This window comes from Scatophagus argus, chromosome 2 (assembly GCF_020382885.2).
Source record: "Scatophagus argus isolate fScaArg1 chromosome 2, fScaArg1.pri, whole genome shotgun sequence".
Taxonomy (NCBI): domain Eukaryota; kingdom Metazoa; phylum Chordata; class Actinopteri; family Scatophagidae; genus Scatophagus; species Scatophagus argus.
Genome location: NC_058494.1, coordinates 4906856 through 4922979, shown reverse-complemented (window position 1 = coordinate 4922979; position 16124 = coordinate 4906856). Strand labels below are relative to the sequence as shown.

General features: G+C 40.3%; 1 protein-coding gene across 5 annotated transcripts in view; it reads left to right on the top strand.

Annotated features, from left to right (window-relative positions):
* The window catches only part of LOC124066493 (testis-expressed protein 2-like), a 38320-nt gene extending 22352 nt beyond the window's left edge, over positions 1–15968 (top strand). For 4 of the 5 annotated variants that reach the window (XM_046402944.1, XM_046402929.1, XM_046402921.1 and 1 more), the window contains 11 exons: positions 1572–3159; positions 4244–4444; positions 4694–5021; positions 5285–5523; positions 5859–6026; positions 6631–6730; positions 10500–10626; positions 11786–11899; positions 12262–12471; positions 12827–12947; positions 13480–15968. In XM_046402944.1, the coding sequence (XP_046258900.1) occupies positions 1597–3159; positions 4244–4444; positions 4694–5021; positions 5285–5523; positions 5859–6026; positions 6631–6730; positions 10500–10626; positions 11786–11899; positions 12262–12471; positions 12827–12947; positions 13480–13629 (3321 nt within the window). In that variant the 5' untranslated portion in view covers positions 1572–1596 and the 3' untranslated portion in view covers positions 13630–15968. The remainder of the gene's footprint in view (positions 1–1571; positions 3160–4243; positions 4445–4693; positions 5022–5284; positions 5524–5858; positions 6027–6630; positions 6731–10499; positions 10627–11785; positions 11900–12261; positions 12472–12826; positions 12948–13479) is intronic. The other variant, XM_046402950.1, reaches the window with a different exon arrangement.
* Positions 15969–16124: the final 156 nt, after the last annotated feature.

Sequence of the window (16124 nt, the reverse complement as noted above, 5' to 3'; positions counted from 1 at the left end):
TGTCAACAAGAAATTACCATAACTCTTTTTTTCTACAAGAGGGTATCACATAGATGCAAACAGAGGCAACAGCTTGATCACTTATTGTTGTCAGACACTGTGTGTCCTGGCATAATTTTTCCATGTAGTGCAGAATTGTATTCCTTTGCAACCATAAAATTCCAAACATTAAATAAACTAGTCTTTAATTATATGTTCATTATGTCAAAGACCATCGTTCTGAATTACACTGGACAGCTTAAGAGTGCACTAAATCAGATATAGATGTCTTGCGTCTGGATTTGGAGATTTGGAAGCCTGAATGCTGATCCATGACCACATGTCTTACTTTTGTAGAGACCTGACCAGGCCGCAAATGAAGCGCTCATGTCCTTGTGCTTTACTTGTGCTGAAGTGATCTTCCCTACTGATGGTGACTCAAATGACATAACTTGAGGCAATTTATCAGATTTCTTGCAGCTCTCCCTCAAGTCACGAATGACATTCATGCAACAATTTTTTTCCTCGTATACAGTAGTATTCCTCAAGACCTCACTTTGGTGTTGAGTTACCTTTTAAGTTTTCTGCTTTATTAATGTATTCTCCTATAAGATGGGTTCCTTTTCTTTTGCTCAAGCAAGCACACCTGAAATTGATATTAGTTGATTGCCATTAGTACTTCAGGCATCTTGTTGTGACATATTACAAACTACATGTTAACGCAGTGTTCCATCATTCCAACCTTAGTTTGTTCTGTGGACTTCGGCCGATAATTATTGTCTTTGGAAATGTGCCCTCGAAAGCTGTGTTGTTTTATTACATGCCACACCGTATCCTTAACGTTGTGGCAGTTGTTTTATATTTTGTTGGCAAAGGTTTAAAGTGGAATCATATTTCCAAGATGAGTAATACGCAAAAGGCAGAGCTCGCACCTAATTTTATGTCATTCTCAACAGCACCGTAAAATCTTTCTTGTCTAAATGTCGTGTGTGAGGTTTGGTTTCTGTACTTGCAACATTCATTTTGCCTAGCAAGATTTGATTCTTGTTTTAGCCTGGCTGCATTTGTATGGACCCCACGGAGCTGCTTAATTTAGCTTAATATTTTAGCAGGTTGTAGGTATCCAAAAGTGTCATTGGGATGTGAGTGGGATTGGGAGTTCTAATCACTATTTTTGTGTGTGTGTGCGTGTTCGCGTGTGTTTGGGGTGATGGAAGATTGCTGCTGAATGCTTTATTTGCATCAAAAGTTATCTTTTGAGAATAGAATATGTCATGTTCTCCTTTTTCATAATTGGATCTTTCTACCTTTTCCTGCCTAGTGGGAATGCCAAATTCATTACACTGTAGTTCTTATGTCACTGTCTAGGTAGTGTATAGAAGGCAATTCACCAAGTGATCTCAATTCCTCTGTCTGCAGGGGGCTGGACTATTTACTGAATGTATCCATAAATATACAGAGCAATCATTGTATTGCTTTGCCTAACAAACAATTAGAAAAATATCACATTACTTTTGTGAGAATCAACTAATCAATGAAATGACAAATCATTCCAGCCCTTAATTAGTGTCATCTCTTTTTTTTCTTTGCAGACTGCGACTCAGTGGGAGTACTGCAATGACTAGCCAGCATCCTAGCCATGCAGAGAGTTCTCACTCCACAAAAAAACAGCCACCCGCTGTGTCCCCCATGCTCCATGTCCAGCGATCGCCTTCAAAGGAGACCATCACCATCCACTTCTCAGCTTTTGGGAAGGAGGAAGAGGAGGAGGAAGAAGAGCTGTACATGACAACTGTCTCCACTACCTCAGCTGCTCAGGATGACTCAAATATTGTGACAGCCTTAGAAGCAAGGGAGGAGATGTTCGAAGGGGTGCCGTTGGACTCTACAGCCGAGGTTGCTGTCATTCCTGAATCATCCAGACTTCCTTTACTTTCTAGACATCACACTAACAGTTCTCCCACACAGACTTCGTCATCATGTACTGCTGAGCAAAAAGGCTCAACTTCCAATTCCTCTCCCAGTAAATCTTTGAGCTTCCCTTCAAGTGACAAACCCTTCCTCAGCTTAGTGAAGTCTCTCTCCTCTGACATGGAGTCTCGCGATGGGATCCCTTCTGTTGCTGCTTCTACAGTAAGGCATAGGCACCTCATGAAGACTCTTGTCAAATCTTTGTCTTCAGATACATCCCAGGACTCATCGTCCTCCTCTTCCTCCTCCTCCACTCCCTACCGTCTTCCAGAACCTCGCCTTAACCTGCAACTTTTCAAGCAATTCACACAGTCCCGGACGTCGTCTGCTGCCGTGTCATTGGCTGGTGATTCTAAAACTGCCCCTTCCTCTCCTTTAACCTCACCAGAAAACCGCAGCTTCTTCAAAGTCTCAGAAGTCGAGGCAAAAATTGAAGACACTAAACGCCGTCTCTCTGAGGTCATCTCTGAGCCTCTCCAGCTGCTGAGTAAGATCATGGATGAAAAGAGTGGCAGTTTAGTCAGTAGCAGCATTTACCGGCCCAAGGTCCTCTCTGCCAGTGCTACAGAACTCTCTAACATTACTGCTGTCAATGGTCATCTGGAGAGCAACAACAATTACTGCATCAAAGAAGAAGAAGGAGGTGACTTGGAGGCTGAAAACCCTAACAGTGGGACCTCAGGTCCTGCTGAATCTCCTATTCTCCTTTCTGTTGACACTAAGAGTCCCAACAAATCATCTTTACTTTCCATGTCACTGGACAAATGCTCTATGTCTGCTCTTGCTAAACAAGAGGATGAGGACTATTGCATTCTGTGCAAAGAGGACTTTGAGAATTGTACTGACACAGAAGCTGATGTGGGTGATAGAACTGATGATACTGGAACCTGGAGTCAAACTAAAGTGCCACTGAGTGGTAGTACTGAACCATGCAGTGAAGATGAATCTGAAAGTATTGAGCCAGTGCCTACTGTTCCTCATTATACTCTCACCATCCTTACTCTACTGGTCTATGGGTATTTTGTATTACCTTTGCCCAGTTACGTAGGAGGAATGTTTCTTGGGATTGGCCTGGGATTCCTTTTAGCCATTGGTGTTGTGTGGTTGACAGGACCAGAAACTTCGAGCAGTAGTTTTAGACATTCTAGACACCATCGGAAGCTGTGGAATCTGCCAAAGTTGCACATTAAGGAACCAGAAATCTATAAGGTCAGTGAGTATTCCAGACTTCTCTGAATTAATTTGGTCACGCTGCAAAGGCCTTTTACATAAAGAATCTCATTGGTTGATTACTTTGGACTTCTGGAGTGTTTCTTATACAATCGCAAAGCTGAAACACCTGTTTTTAACTTAATTACACCAGAGATGACATGATAACACACTTGCTCACACAGTCTGCTGCGTCAGGGCTACAGTATTTCATGGAAATCAAATGTCTGATACCGACTGTGGAGCTTTTTGCAATATCTTTCTTTATGTCACAGTGTTTGATAGAATCACACAATAGTGAATTCTAACATCCATCATTTATCTATTATCTTATCATTACCAGGTACTCCTTAGACAGGTCATCAGTCTATCACAAATATTTACACTCACTCACCAAATTTGTACATGACAGCAACATGCCACAGAATTGTGTTTGTTAAAATTATAAACTGAAAAGAAAGGAAAATAATTCACATAAATTCTCCTGTTGAAAGCTAATTTTACTTTGTTAGTGCACTTTGTACAGCTACACCTATTGAATGCTGTGAATAAAGGAAAATGTGTAACTTCAGATGCATATTTCTGTGACAGTCATCGTATTGAAGTGACAAGACAGCAAATAAACTGGACGCAGATACTGGGCTGAATTTAGCCAGAGGAACTTCAAAGTCTAATACAAAAAGTAAATGACAGCAAACTGTTTATGTTTCCACTTGAAAAGACAGTGGTTACAAGACACACTTATGAATATGAAGTTCATAGAGACGGATAACCTTTTCTATCACAATAGAAATATGTTACGTGGGTGACAGCACACTGTGCAGATATTAAGTGTCCTCATTTTCCAGTCACAGTTTTGGATTGTTCTTTTGTCTGTGTCTGTAGTTGTTCAAAAGTATTTTGTCTTCAGATGCTGAAAAACACAGCATGTACATCTGTTTCTTCTTAAAGAAAGACTTCCATATATAGGGGAAAACTTAATAATTTGAATTTCAGATTTAAGCAGTTCTCTCGTATGATTGTTTTGGAACTCAACCTTGAAATATAATCTGAATTGTTTAAGATGGTTATGTCTTTCCCCCAGGGCTGGATGAATGAGATATCGAGCTATGACCCAGAGACATACCATGCCACACTGACACACTCTGTGTTTGTCCGGTTGGAGGGCTCTATCATCCGTCTGTCTAAACCCAACCACAACATCGCCCGCCGTGCTACACACAACGAACCAAAACCTGATGTCACCTACATCAGTCAGAAGATTTATGACCTCACCAACAGCAAAGTATGTTTTTAATGTAATTAAAAACATTGAATTTGTTGGAAGTTGATTTGTTGAAAATTGTTTTCTTAATCTTTCTGTAACTTGGTGAAAGTTTAGCCGTAGTTACCTGTGCAACTATTAAATCCTTTAAAAGATAGCACAAGTACCTTTACAAGTCCATTGTCCTTTGTGTCTTTCAATGGTCTTAAAAAAATCAATGAAATTTGGTGGAAACTCAATTTTTTTCCTTTTCCATAATCATCCCCACAGGTACATTTAGTGCCTCAGAGTCTAGCCAGGAAGCGCTTATGGAACAAAAAATATCCCATCTGCATTGAACTTGGCAGACAGGATGACTTCATGTCAAAGGCTGAAGGTGACAGGTGGGAGGCCAGTGAGAGCTTCAACACACGGGACAGAGGAGAGGGGGCAACTGGAGGACAGGAGCGAGGCTCATCTTCGTCCAGCAGAGATCTGACCCTCTATCTGTTTGGAAGGACTGGGAGGGAGAAGGAGGAGTGGTTTCAGCGCTTTCTATTAGCTTCCAAGCTCAAGGCGGACTTGAAGAAAGCTTCAAGTGTTGTGGGGACTAAGAGCGGTGAGCAAAACTGGTGTTTGTGAGCACAACACATTTTTCTCCTTCTGTCTTCCTGTATCACACAGTAAACATTTTTCTTCATTTGTCATTTATTTTGTCTTTTTCTAGGTTAAAACTGTCTAAATAGTCATTCCAAAAGAATATATTTAACACACTATACGGTTAAGGAATGGAAATGTAAAGGTTTCGTAGTCTAAAAAAAACAAAATGCAAGTGTAGCAACTAATTCCTCACCTTTTTCTGATCTGTACTGTGGCCCACAGCTCTGAGCTGTCACAGTCGCAGCAGCAGCCGCAGCAGTCTAGATGAGGTACTGGCCTCTCAGCCCAGGTCAAAGGACTCCTCACCCTCCTTAACAACAGCAGGCAGTGCCAAAGTCAAGCCGCTACTGGACTACAGTGTATACATGGCCTCCATACTGCCAAAGCAGGTAGCAGTCAGCCCTATGGCTGCCAGCCCTGCACTCCTCAGTCCTCAGAGCAGCCCTGGAGCTGATAAGAAGGTAGCATTTACTCATTTTCTATAATCCTCTCTTAGATGACAAAACTTCATCTCATTTGCATTTTAACCTCAAGCTTGGTTTTTGATAGGGTGTTTTACACGTTTGACTAGTGTTGCTCAGCAGGTTTTGTTACATTAACTAAATAGTGTGCTGATGCACCACAGAGATGGTAGTTTTCTGTAATAAATGAATGGAATCTGATGCTCATAGACAAACTGGGACCTGTTAAACGTATGTAGTGCGTCATTTGTGTTTTAAATGTTTTAGAATCATATGATATGAGATTCATATTCTTTTTTCTAATGTTCATGTTAACTTGCCTGCTGTGTTTTCAGCTTCAGAGCACCACTTCAGCTCAGGTGCAGCCCAGTGGGGAGGAGGAGGATGATACTGTTGCCTGGGTGAATGCAGCTCTTGGCCGGGCCTTCTGGGACTGCCTGAGTGAGCCCTACTGGGCTGAACTAGTCTCCAAGAAGATTCAGATGAAGCTCAGCAAGATACGAGTGAGTGGAGCAATTCCCCAAACAAGCTTTCACTCTAAAAGTGTTTGAAATTTGAGCATGTCAACAAGAGGAAAAGTCATGGTCACCTTACTGCTGAAAACAAGATAATGCTGATCTGTTCTCTAAATGTCGGTTTGTGCCACTGCACAGCCCTTTAGAGGCTCCACAGGAGCTGCACACTAAGTTTAGAAGCAGAGAGAGAAAGACTCTCTATCCCTTCATCTTTACTGTTTCTTTCTGATCCTGTCCCCCAGGCAGATCTATTTTGCTTGAACGTATAATGTGTTTTGGTGTGTCTGACTGTAAGTAATATCATAGTCTCAGTACAATAGAAAAAGACTGAGCACAGCTCAGTCTCAAGGGACCAGCACGTAGAGACAGCCAATTATAAGATGTTATAGGAGTGTGTGTACATGAGCTGTACTTATTTAATGATCCATATATCCATTTTTTTTCTCTTTCCTTTTTTTCAAGATAACATTCTATAAACTTTTTGAAAGATATACAGTTATGAAGTTAACTAGTTTGTTTATATCATCTTCTCCAAGTGACTTTTTTCATGTACAATGTACTCAGATCATTTGTGTGCTTTTGTCTTTTTCAGTTGCCTTACTTCATGAATGAGTTAACCCTGACAGAACTGGATATGGGTTCGGCCACTCCCAGAATCCTTCGGGCATCCAAACCCTCCATTGACTACCGAGGCAAGAGAGAAATCAATTTCAAATAAGGATTCACCCAAGCACACACACTGATTTCTGAAATTCCAGCCTGTCTAGTCAGCAATTCTCACCATGTGGTACATGGAGCTCTGTGCAGCATACTCTCTGTAATCTCTTGTCATTGTGCAGTATTTGCTCGTCCATGCAGCACATTTGAGTATTTGAAAGAACAACACCCTTACACTGATCAGAAGATGATCAGATAGCTGTATCCGTATTCCACTTCATTGACAAATGTATTGGGACCGTTACACCAACAGGGACCCATCCAACCGTGTCTTTATGGATCTTGCTGGAATAGAAAAGGGCTTCCCCCAAACTGTAACCACAAAGCTGGAGGCATAGCATTGTCCAAAATACCTTGGTATGCTGAAACATTAAGATTTCCCCTCCCTGGAAGTAAGAGGCCTAGCCAAACGCCTGAAAAATAGCCCCATTCCAATACTTTTGTCTGTATAGCATAGATAAAGTAGATAAGGTTTCACACATTAGATGATAAAATGGTAACTAATTCTATTTATGTAGTGCTTTTCTAGTCTACAGACCACTCAAAGCCCTTTGCACCACTAGTCAGCTTTCACCTATTTAGTCCACACTGGCGGTAGAGAGACTACCATACTACCTGCTCATCAGGAGCAAACACTTGCGCACTGATTGAAGAACCATCAGGAGCAGTTTGGCATTCATCTTTCCCAAGGACACTTAGACATGTAGATGGCAGGGGCGAGATTGAACCATCAACCCTCCAATTGGTGGATGACCACCACGGCAAACTGTTCACATTGTTTTTCTGATCTTCTCAATGACCATTTAGATCACAGTACTGAGACTGTCAGCCACTCTGACACAGACCCTTTCCAAAAATAAGTATCCATTAAAAACAGCTATATTAAGCAAACAACCAGTGAGAATACTGATAACAACATAAGTAAGTAAGGATCGTGTTATCTTCTTTTGATTTACTGCATGTGGAAAGACAGTGTGGAATGAGTCAGCATCAGTTTCAACGTTATGCAACTCCACACATTTTTAAAATGCCAAAAACGGAAATCCATCCACATTTATGATTACAGCAATAGTAAAGCCAAGAACATGTGCTTTAGTGTTCAGGCCCGACCTGCTGAACTAGTAATAGCCAGTGAGGGCACTATCCACAACACTACTGCTTCATTCACAAAGGGAGGCTTACTGTGCATCACACAGGAGTGTCACCCACTCAGTTTGTCAGGCAGCAGTGCCCTCCACGTTAGAGAGACATGCTTGTTACTTGAGGGTTCTCAACTGGCCAAATAAAGTAAAGTTTACCAAAGTGTTTGGTCAGTGAGCTCTCTTGGCTGAGTACAATACAGTCAGACCCTAAACACTTTACCAGGGCTTATGGTTGGCTATCTGTGGATGGGATAAATTGAGGTATAGCTTTGTAATCTCTTAGCTTTGTGAGGGATGGTGGATTTACTTGCCGCAGTTGCACAACTTTGTCAAAACTACAGTACTACTGCTAACAGAAGAAGCTTTGTATGTCATTTTTAGAGGAATAATTCTCTGATGATTCAGACATGCATCTGCATTGACTTTTCCATCTTTTTGTACCACATTGCTTTTCTCATTCCCTTACATTCTGTTACAGATCTGTCTCTTCATCTGTTATCTGTTCATATGTCTCCAGCCATCTTCCTCTTCCTATTCCTATCCCTTTCATTTCATCTTCCTCTTTGTGTCCTTACTCACTCTCTACTTTCAGTATCTCTCTTCCTTCTGTGCTATGAGTCACTGCCTCATTTTTATCATGGCACCACGAGCGTTACTCTATAATCAGAGTAAGAATTGATTGCATCTCCAGCTGAGATGGCAAAGCCATTTATTAGAACAGTTCCATACAAAACACACCTCACACACCACTCCAAGCAAAATTTGTGTGCATAGACCACTATTTTGTTGTTGTGGAACAGCTTTAATTGCGTTTTCATGTTGCAACTGCAATATGTTGACAGCTGTTTTGATTTCTCTCTCACAGATTGCAAATGAATTGATCTCTAAAACAGCAAAACTGTGCTTAGGTTTTTAACATATTTCTTGGAAGTGAAAGGAAACAGGAAGGAGGTACAGGCTCCACTATGCTAAAGAGAAATGCAAGCATTTAGCTTTACTGAGTCCTGTGAAGGTTGCTGTTTTCTACAAAAAAAATTTAATTTTTACCTCACCTCAATTACCCTTACCTTAATGTGTTAGAAAACCTATAATGGAAATGGCCTATTTAGTTCCCCTTTTAATTTTCCACTTGTATTAGTGTGTGTATCCTCTAGACGTATTAAATTCTATCTTTTCTGTTTCTCACCCCTCTCCTTCTTAGAACAAGCATGCTGAGTGCAATGAATCAATAAACCTTTCCAGCTGTGTATGTCTGCATATCTCTGGAGGGAATTGTCTCTGCATGCTAGTGCGCTTGTGTCCATGCATCTTTTTTTTTTGTTTATTTTGTTTTTTTGCATACACTTCTACCTCTTCCAGTGTGTGTGACACACATCTAACTCTGCACCCCAGTTAAACTTGAAGCACCACCCAGGTCCAGCAGCTTGCATTGCGGGTCTTCACTCCTCTACCCAAACTAACAAACCTCAGTGCCCTGCGTAAACCACAACCCAGGCACACAGTCCTATTATCCACCACACCGCTCCGGGGCAGGGCTGTAGAGCAAAGCCCTCTGGGGTCAGCAGAGTCAGTGTGTGACTGCCTAATGGTCTATTTTTACTTTCTGCTTTCTCAATCCCAAACCATCTCTGACTTTCTAACCTTCTGTTCTTTGTTTTGTTTGACGTTTCCTCTCTCGATTTTCATTTTGTTTGTTTCTGTCTGACTCGCTCTCTGGTTGTTTTTCTCTCCAGCACACCACATTCATTGCATTATCACGTCATTTAGCACAACCAGCTGGTGTTCAGGCAGAAGCAGAGCAGTGAGGAGAGAGCACCCAGTCTCAGTGCTGTATTCACATACTACATTTCTTGTTCCTATTTGAACATTTTTTTTCCTTTTTTCCCACACTTTATGAATTTGACATGGCATATATGTACATTGCAGCAAAGTGCAATGTGTTTCAGTTTAGAGCCCCTTCTGTATGCTATCGTTCTTGTGTCATCGCTTGTTCTCTGCTGCCTCCCAGTGTTATAAGGAGAAACCGCACCCAATGCATGATTTACTCTGGCTCTTGGTACACAAGAACATGTGATCCTGTTTTGTAAAGTGAGAAATAAATGAAAAACAGAGTGCACATAGCTTACCCTGTGTGGAGTTTGTATAATCCTGATTTTAGCAGGTTTGGTAGAGCAGAGCTAAAAGGGAGAGAGTGAGCGAGTCCTGTTTATACAGCCACCACCCAACCCCCTGCTGATATCAAATGTGGACTCTTTCTCTTCTGTTCAAAGGACCTTGTGATTACTCCTTCTCTCTCTCCCCATCTTTTGCTAAGTAGGTTAAGTCTAAGATCAAGAAAATGAAATCTGTCAGAGGAAGGGCAAAATGCCAAAGGTGGAATCAGACAAGAGGGAACACAATGAGAGAAAGACAAGCAGGGTGAAGGACGGTTGCCCGAACTGTTCTGTGTCTGCTTCTTTCATCTATTACTCATATATATGTTTGGACAATGTGATGATGTGACAGTACCTGCCATGCTACCTGTTTCCTGCATCATATCCCCATATCAACATTCAACATATCCCATATCAACATTCCTAATAACCACTGTGTGTCTCTGTAGGTCTGTGGTTCGACCTGGAGATATCCTACAGTGGGTCCTTCCTGATGACCCTGGAAACCAAGATGAACCTCATTCGCCTGGGAAAAGAGGGAGAAGGTGTCCGCTTTGGAGAATTTGGCAAAGATGGGTAAGACAATCAAAACCCCCTCATACCAAACACACATTTTAGAAAAACCTCAAGATTATCCCGGCCTGGATTAGATGCAGTTTTTCTCTCAGTGTGACATTAAAAATTATACATGTCTCTGTCAGCTGTGTGCCACATTCTGTTTGGCTCTCACTCACTGGCTGTCTTTTATATCTTCTCCTTTCTTTCCTCTGTTACGCTCCCTCTGCCCTCTGGCGGCTGCCTTTACGCCGCTGATAATCGGATATATTTCTGCTCTCGGTGAGTGCTGCTTCACTTTCAGAAATGATCTCTTCTGCTTACCTCTCATTCTCCAGTTTTGTATGCCTATAATTTTGGGGTTGTTTCATCTCATCTTACATTACATATTAAGTATTCATTCCTCACTGTGTTCATTGACTTCACCACTGTTTATGGTTGTTTAAATCTCCCCAAATAATCCTCCGCTATGAAGAGGAGCAGAATATAATAATAATTACGTCAGACTAAAGCCAGTAAAGGTCCAGTGATCAAACTGTTTCCTCTCTCGATACCAATAGCTCAGTGTATGTTAGGGTAGTGTGTAGTACTGTGGCAGTAACACTGAGTCATTGGCCTGCCAAGGCTAAATGAATGTAACTGATAGCTGAAGTGCTATAAGGCATTGAAGAAGGAACTGTGTTTATGGCGATACTGGATCCACTTTTTATGCTCAGTATCTGTGCCTTTACCAGTCTGCCATTTTTGACTGGTGCATCCATAAAGCATGCATTTATCCCTCAGGGCTACGCTGTTTGCCATTAAATAAGAAGTGAGCTCATTTCTGTTGGTCTTCATAAGGAAGCAAGTTCGGATTTAGTTTCACTTCAGTTAACATCTGAAGGTTCAGTACAGTTGAAACTGCAGAAGACAGCAGTTTTTGTATGTTAATATACTGAATTCTTTCTGAAAACTAATGTTTCCAGGAGTTTCTTGTTTTTGTGTGTGAGCAGTCATGGATGTGCACAGTCATAGCTCCCTTTTCTTTCTGTTGCTACATCTCATTTATTTACTGCTTTGTTGGTACAGTACAGTAGAATTTAGGCTCTAAGAAACACATCAGCACTATGTGCATGTGTCAGTGTGCGTGTTTTTGTCTGTGCTCGCCCTAATCCATTTGGGTTTGTTTTTGTGTGTCCAGATACAGGCCACGTACTTACTGCCTAGCCGATAGTGATGAGGAGTCATCCAGTGCAGGCTCGTCTGATGAGGAAGATTCCTCAGAACTCTCAAATGACGCTGCTGGAGCTGAGGGGTGAGAATGAGTTGATCTGCTTTATCTGGGCTCAGTCCACTTCCATGGTCACGAGACTATGGAATAAAGATATTCCTCTAATGATCATTTAAGAAAAAAAAGTGGAGACAGAAGCTTTCCTGTTACAAACATAAACATTCATACCTTATGTTAGCGCAGGCTTCACAATAAAAAATATTATTTTTTGAATTATTTTAATTGAGACAGAAGACAAAACAATATGTTGGCAGACTTTATGAATTATTAAATCTCTTCACTCTACTGACAACATAATCCATTTATTTGTCAGATAAAAAAAATCATTAAATTTAATGGAAACACAGCTTAGTGTGTAACTTCAACTGTGCTTTTATTGAATAAAGTTGGGCTGGAGGCCACAAACCCAGCAAGATCATGCGCTTCGTGGACAAGATCACAAAGTCCAAATACTTCCAGAAGGCGACAGAAACGGAGTTCATCAAAAAGAAAATGGAGGAAGTGTCCAACACACCGCTTCTGCTCACTGTGGAGGTGCAGGAACTCCAAGGAATGCTGGCTGTCAACATTCCCCCTCCACCCACCGACAGGATATGGTAAGTGCAGGAACTGTTGCATCTCGGCTACATAATTGCACAATTTACAAAGTGAATTCCCCCAAAGATGTAAAACACAGCCAACTCTGCAGATAGCAGTGGTTTTGCAATGACTAATAAATGTCTCTTTCCTCTCTTGTGTCAACTCAAGACATGTAGTTTTATGTGTAAGTGTTAAGGACTGATGGTTTACTCTTAATTTTTTTCTACCTTTTAACTGCACGGCAAATGAGACATTTGATATGGCACTTTGTTCAATACATCACTGCCCTCTGCTGGCGGTGCCTAGAGTCAGTGCTACAATGTTAATTTTTAATAGTTTGTAAGTAAATTGTTTATGCTTTTTCTGTTGCAGGTATGGCTTTAGGACACCGCCTCACCTGGAACTGAAGGCACGACCCAAACTGGGAGAAAGAGAAGTCACTCTCGCTCATGTTACAGACTGGATAGAGAAAAAACTGGACCAGGAGTTCCAGGTACTGCTAAATACTTCATGTAGCTTCTGTAAGTCAGAGAGAAGGTGCCCAGCCACATCTATTTCTTTATTTGTTTTTTTTAATTTAATGACAAACTACATGAGATATAAACAAAAAATTACCACCAAAGACAGAAGTTCCAGAAAGTTGAATTCATTGCATTATTCACTGCAGCGATTCCACTGAAATGAATTGCATTTGGTCCATAATTTGGCTGCCATAATTGCTGGTGTGAGCATCCCATTGTACGTTCAGTGGATGAATTACATTTAGCTCCTCATTCACCAATATTACAACATAACAATATTAAGAATCCCAATCACCTAAGCCATCTTTATGGTATTCATATGATCCTAGAATGAAAGCATGCCAAACAAATGTTTTCAAGCTGCCTGTTATATTCTGGCTGTTTGTGGTTAAAATTCATCACATGAGAAGACATGACATCCAGACATTACATGAATCCAGAATACTGAAAATTGAGAGAGTTACTAGACTTACTGTCCATTCATTATTCCCTCTCCTCTTTTAGAAAATCTTTGTAATGCCAAACATGGATGACGTATGGCTAACTATCATGCATTCTGCCATGGACCCACGCACAGCCGGTGGACCATTAGTTGGTCCCGCAGTTGACCCAGAGCCTTCCCAGGCAGAGAGGGACAGCACAACCCAGCCATGAAGATTGTTTACAGTATTTCCTAGAGCTTATGAAGTCTTGAAATGGTAACTGGAACCAAAGTCCATAGGTCAGACGCTAATACAAATACATTCCCACAGTGTGTGAGTTTCTCATTTACCAGATGAATTTTAATGGAATAAGATAGAGTTGTCCAAGGAAACACTAAACAAACTATTGCTTGCTGCTCTGTCCGTTAGTATTTATCTTGCCTGAAGAAAAGGCTTTTGTCTTTGAAGGATTTATGTAACAGTAAGAACCTACTGAATAGGGGATGAAATATGAAGAGAGTCATGTTTGGCTCAGAATTGGGGTTGCGAATATATTGAAATAGATAAATACATAATGTTCTGTAATGTCCATTGATGTAAAGCATTCACCAGATACCTTACAGTCGATTCTGCAAAGGCTAGAGAGTGGAAATAAAGCATGCTATCCCTGTATGATAGTATGTTGACAATGAGAGGTGTTTCATATTGAATGATTAGTGTGTGACTGCAAGTTGTTGATTCCATTGTGGAGAAATAATAAAGTGTAAGCAGGTTAACAAAGTGTACTGGAAAAGCTCAGATACTTGATGTTAGGTTTATGTACTTTGTCATAAAACTAGAGATGCACCGATACTGATGTCAGGTGTCATTCCGATACTTACTCAGTTGGTTGGATCCGCTATCAAATAATATTATTTTAATAGATAATAATTCAGTACATTGACATTTATGTTTTAATTGTTACAGCTTATCATGCAAAGTTAATTAAGCAATGTTTACGTCAACCCAATGTTGCCTTATACATAACAGAATGATCCCAGTGGCTTCCACAGAGAGGCATACACTTCATTAATTATACTCTGGTATGGGATCAGTACTCAATATGGGTCAAGTCCAAAGGCTTAGGTGTCAGAACTAAAAAAATCAGATCAGTGCATCTCTACGTGAAACCTTTAAGTGGCTTTATGTCTGCAGGTTTTTATATGGTGTTAGCAGTTAACAGTATTCATTTGTGCTGTGACCACACCCTTAACACCTCCCTTCATTTGCCAAAACCTCCTTTTTATGCCAATGATACCCTTATCCATGTCTATATGGAAATAAAGTTTAAGAGTAGCCATACATTACCTAGGAAAAGTGTAATTCATTATGAAAATTCCATAACACGAAAAGGGGAATGATTGAAAGGCTACAGTACGCTGCAGTATGATATGATGTATAGATATCATGTAAAAGTGTATATCTAGTGAGAAGTACAAGGCCTCTAACACGTCTGTTGAATGTATGTATGGATAGTATTTGATTCCTGTCATTATTGAATGATAGTTTTGACTGTGGTATGCAAATTATTGCACAAATATAAGTGAAGGTTTTCTATTTGCTTTCATGTGATAAACACTATCATCTTGCATATCTTTTTTCATGTGTCATTCAATCATTAGGTTTATGGAGTACCAGTTGGTGTATTTTTCTGTACATCATATAGACTACTGGTGTTAATGTTGATAATGATATTGTTGGAAGTGAATTTAAATGGCCAATTCTGATATGTGACAGTGCTTTAAAAAAGACTGTACCTGCCATACTGTATGTACATGATTAGGTGAAGATTAATAAGAATGTACATACTGTATGGTAGAGCATCTGTTGCCAAGAATGTATATCCTTATCTACAGGTTTCCTTTCTTAAAATACGCTTTTAACCCTTTCATAGTTCTAAGTCCTTTGATTAGGCCTATGTTGCCAGACATAACTCCCCCCCTCCCTCTCTCTCTCTCTCTCTCTCTCTCTCTCTCTGTCTCTCTCTCCCTCCCTCCCTCCCCCCCTCTCTCTCTCTCTCTCTCTCTCTCTCTTTCTCTATCTCTATCTCTCTCTCTCTCTCTCTCTCTCTGTCTCTCTCTGTCCCTCCCTCCCACCCCCTCTGCTCAAAGGTACACATCCTGTTATGACATAGCACTGTAAGGTACTATTTACAAATGTGCTACAATACTTGCATTAACTTTGTTTACAGGAATTCTTACCTTGTTCTCTCTCTTAGGATACTGAAGCACTGTAACATGAAATGGATTTTTTTTTTCTGAATGATTGTCTTTCCCTTTATGTCTTGGTTACTTTTTGTTAAGTATTTGTTTTTGAATGATTACATGAGATGGGTTGTGGTTGTATTTTTGTCAACTTCTTTGGAATAAACAGAATGAAGTGGGATTTTTGAGGCTATATGAAGATATGCTATGATTTGTATTTGTGAATTATTAATGACTTTTTCAAATTAACATGTAATTCTAAGGCCAAATTCAGCGATTATATATTTGCCTTATTTATAGAGCAAAATAAATCTGTCAATGAAAGCCATGTTGTTTTTTGTGAGGTTTTTTTTCTTCACATTTTACATTCCGAATAGCAGCAATCTCACTCGTTTTCTATTTATTTGCTCAACGTTGAAAAAAATCTTTTTCTAGCATGTTAAAAAGAAAGCATTCATTAGTCAGAAAAATGCCACCTTGTCAT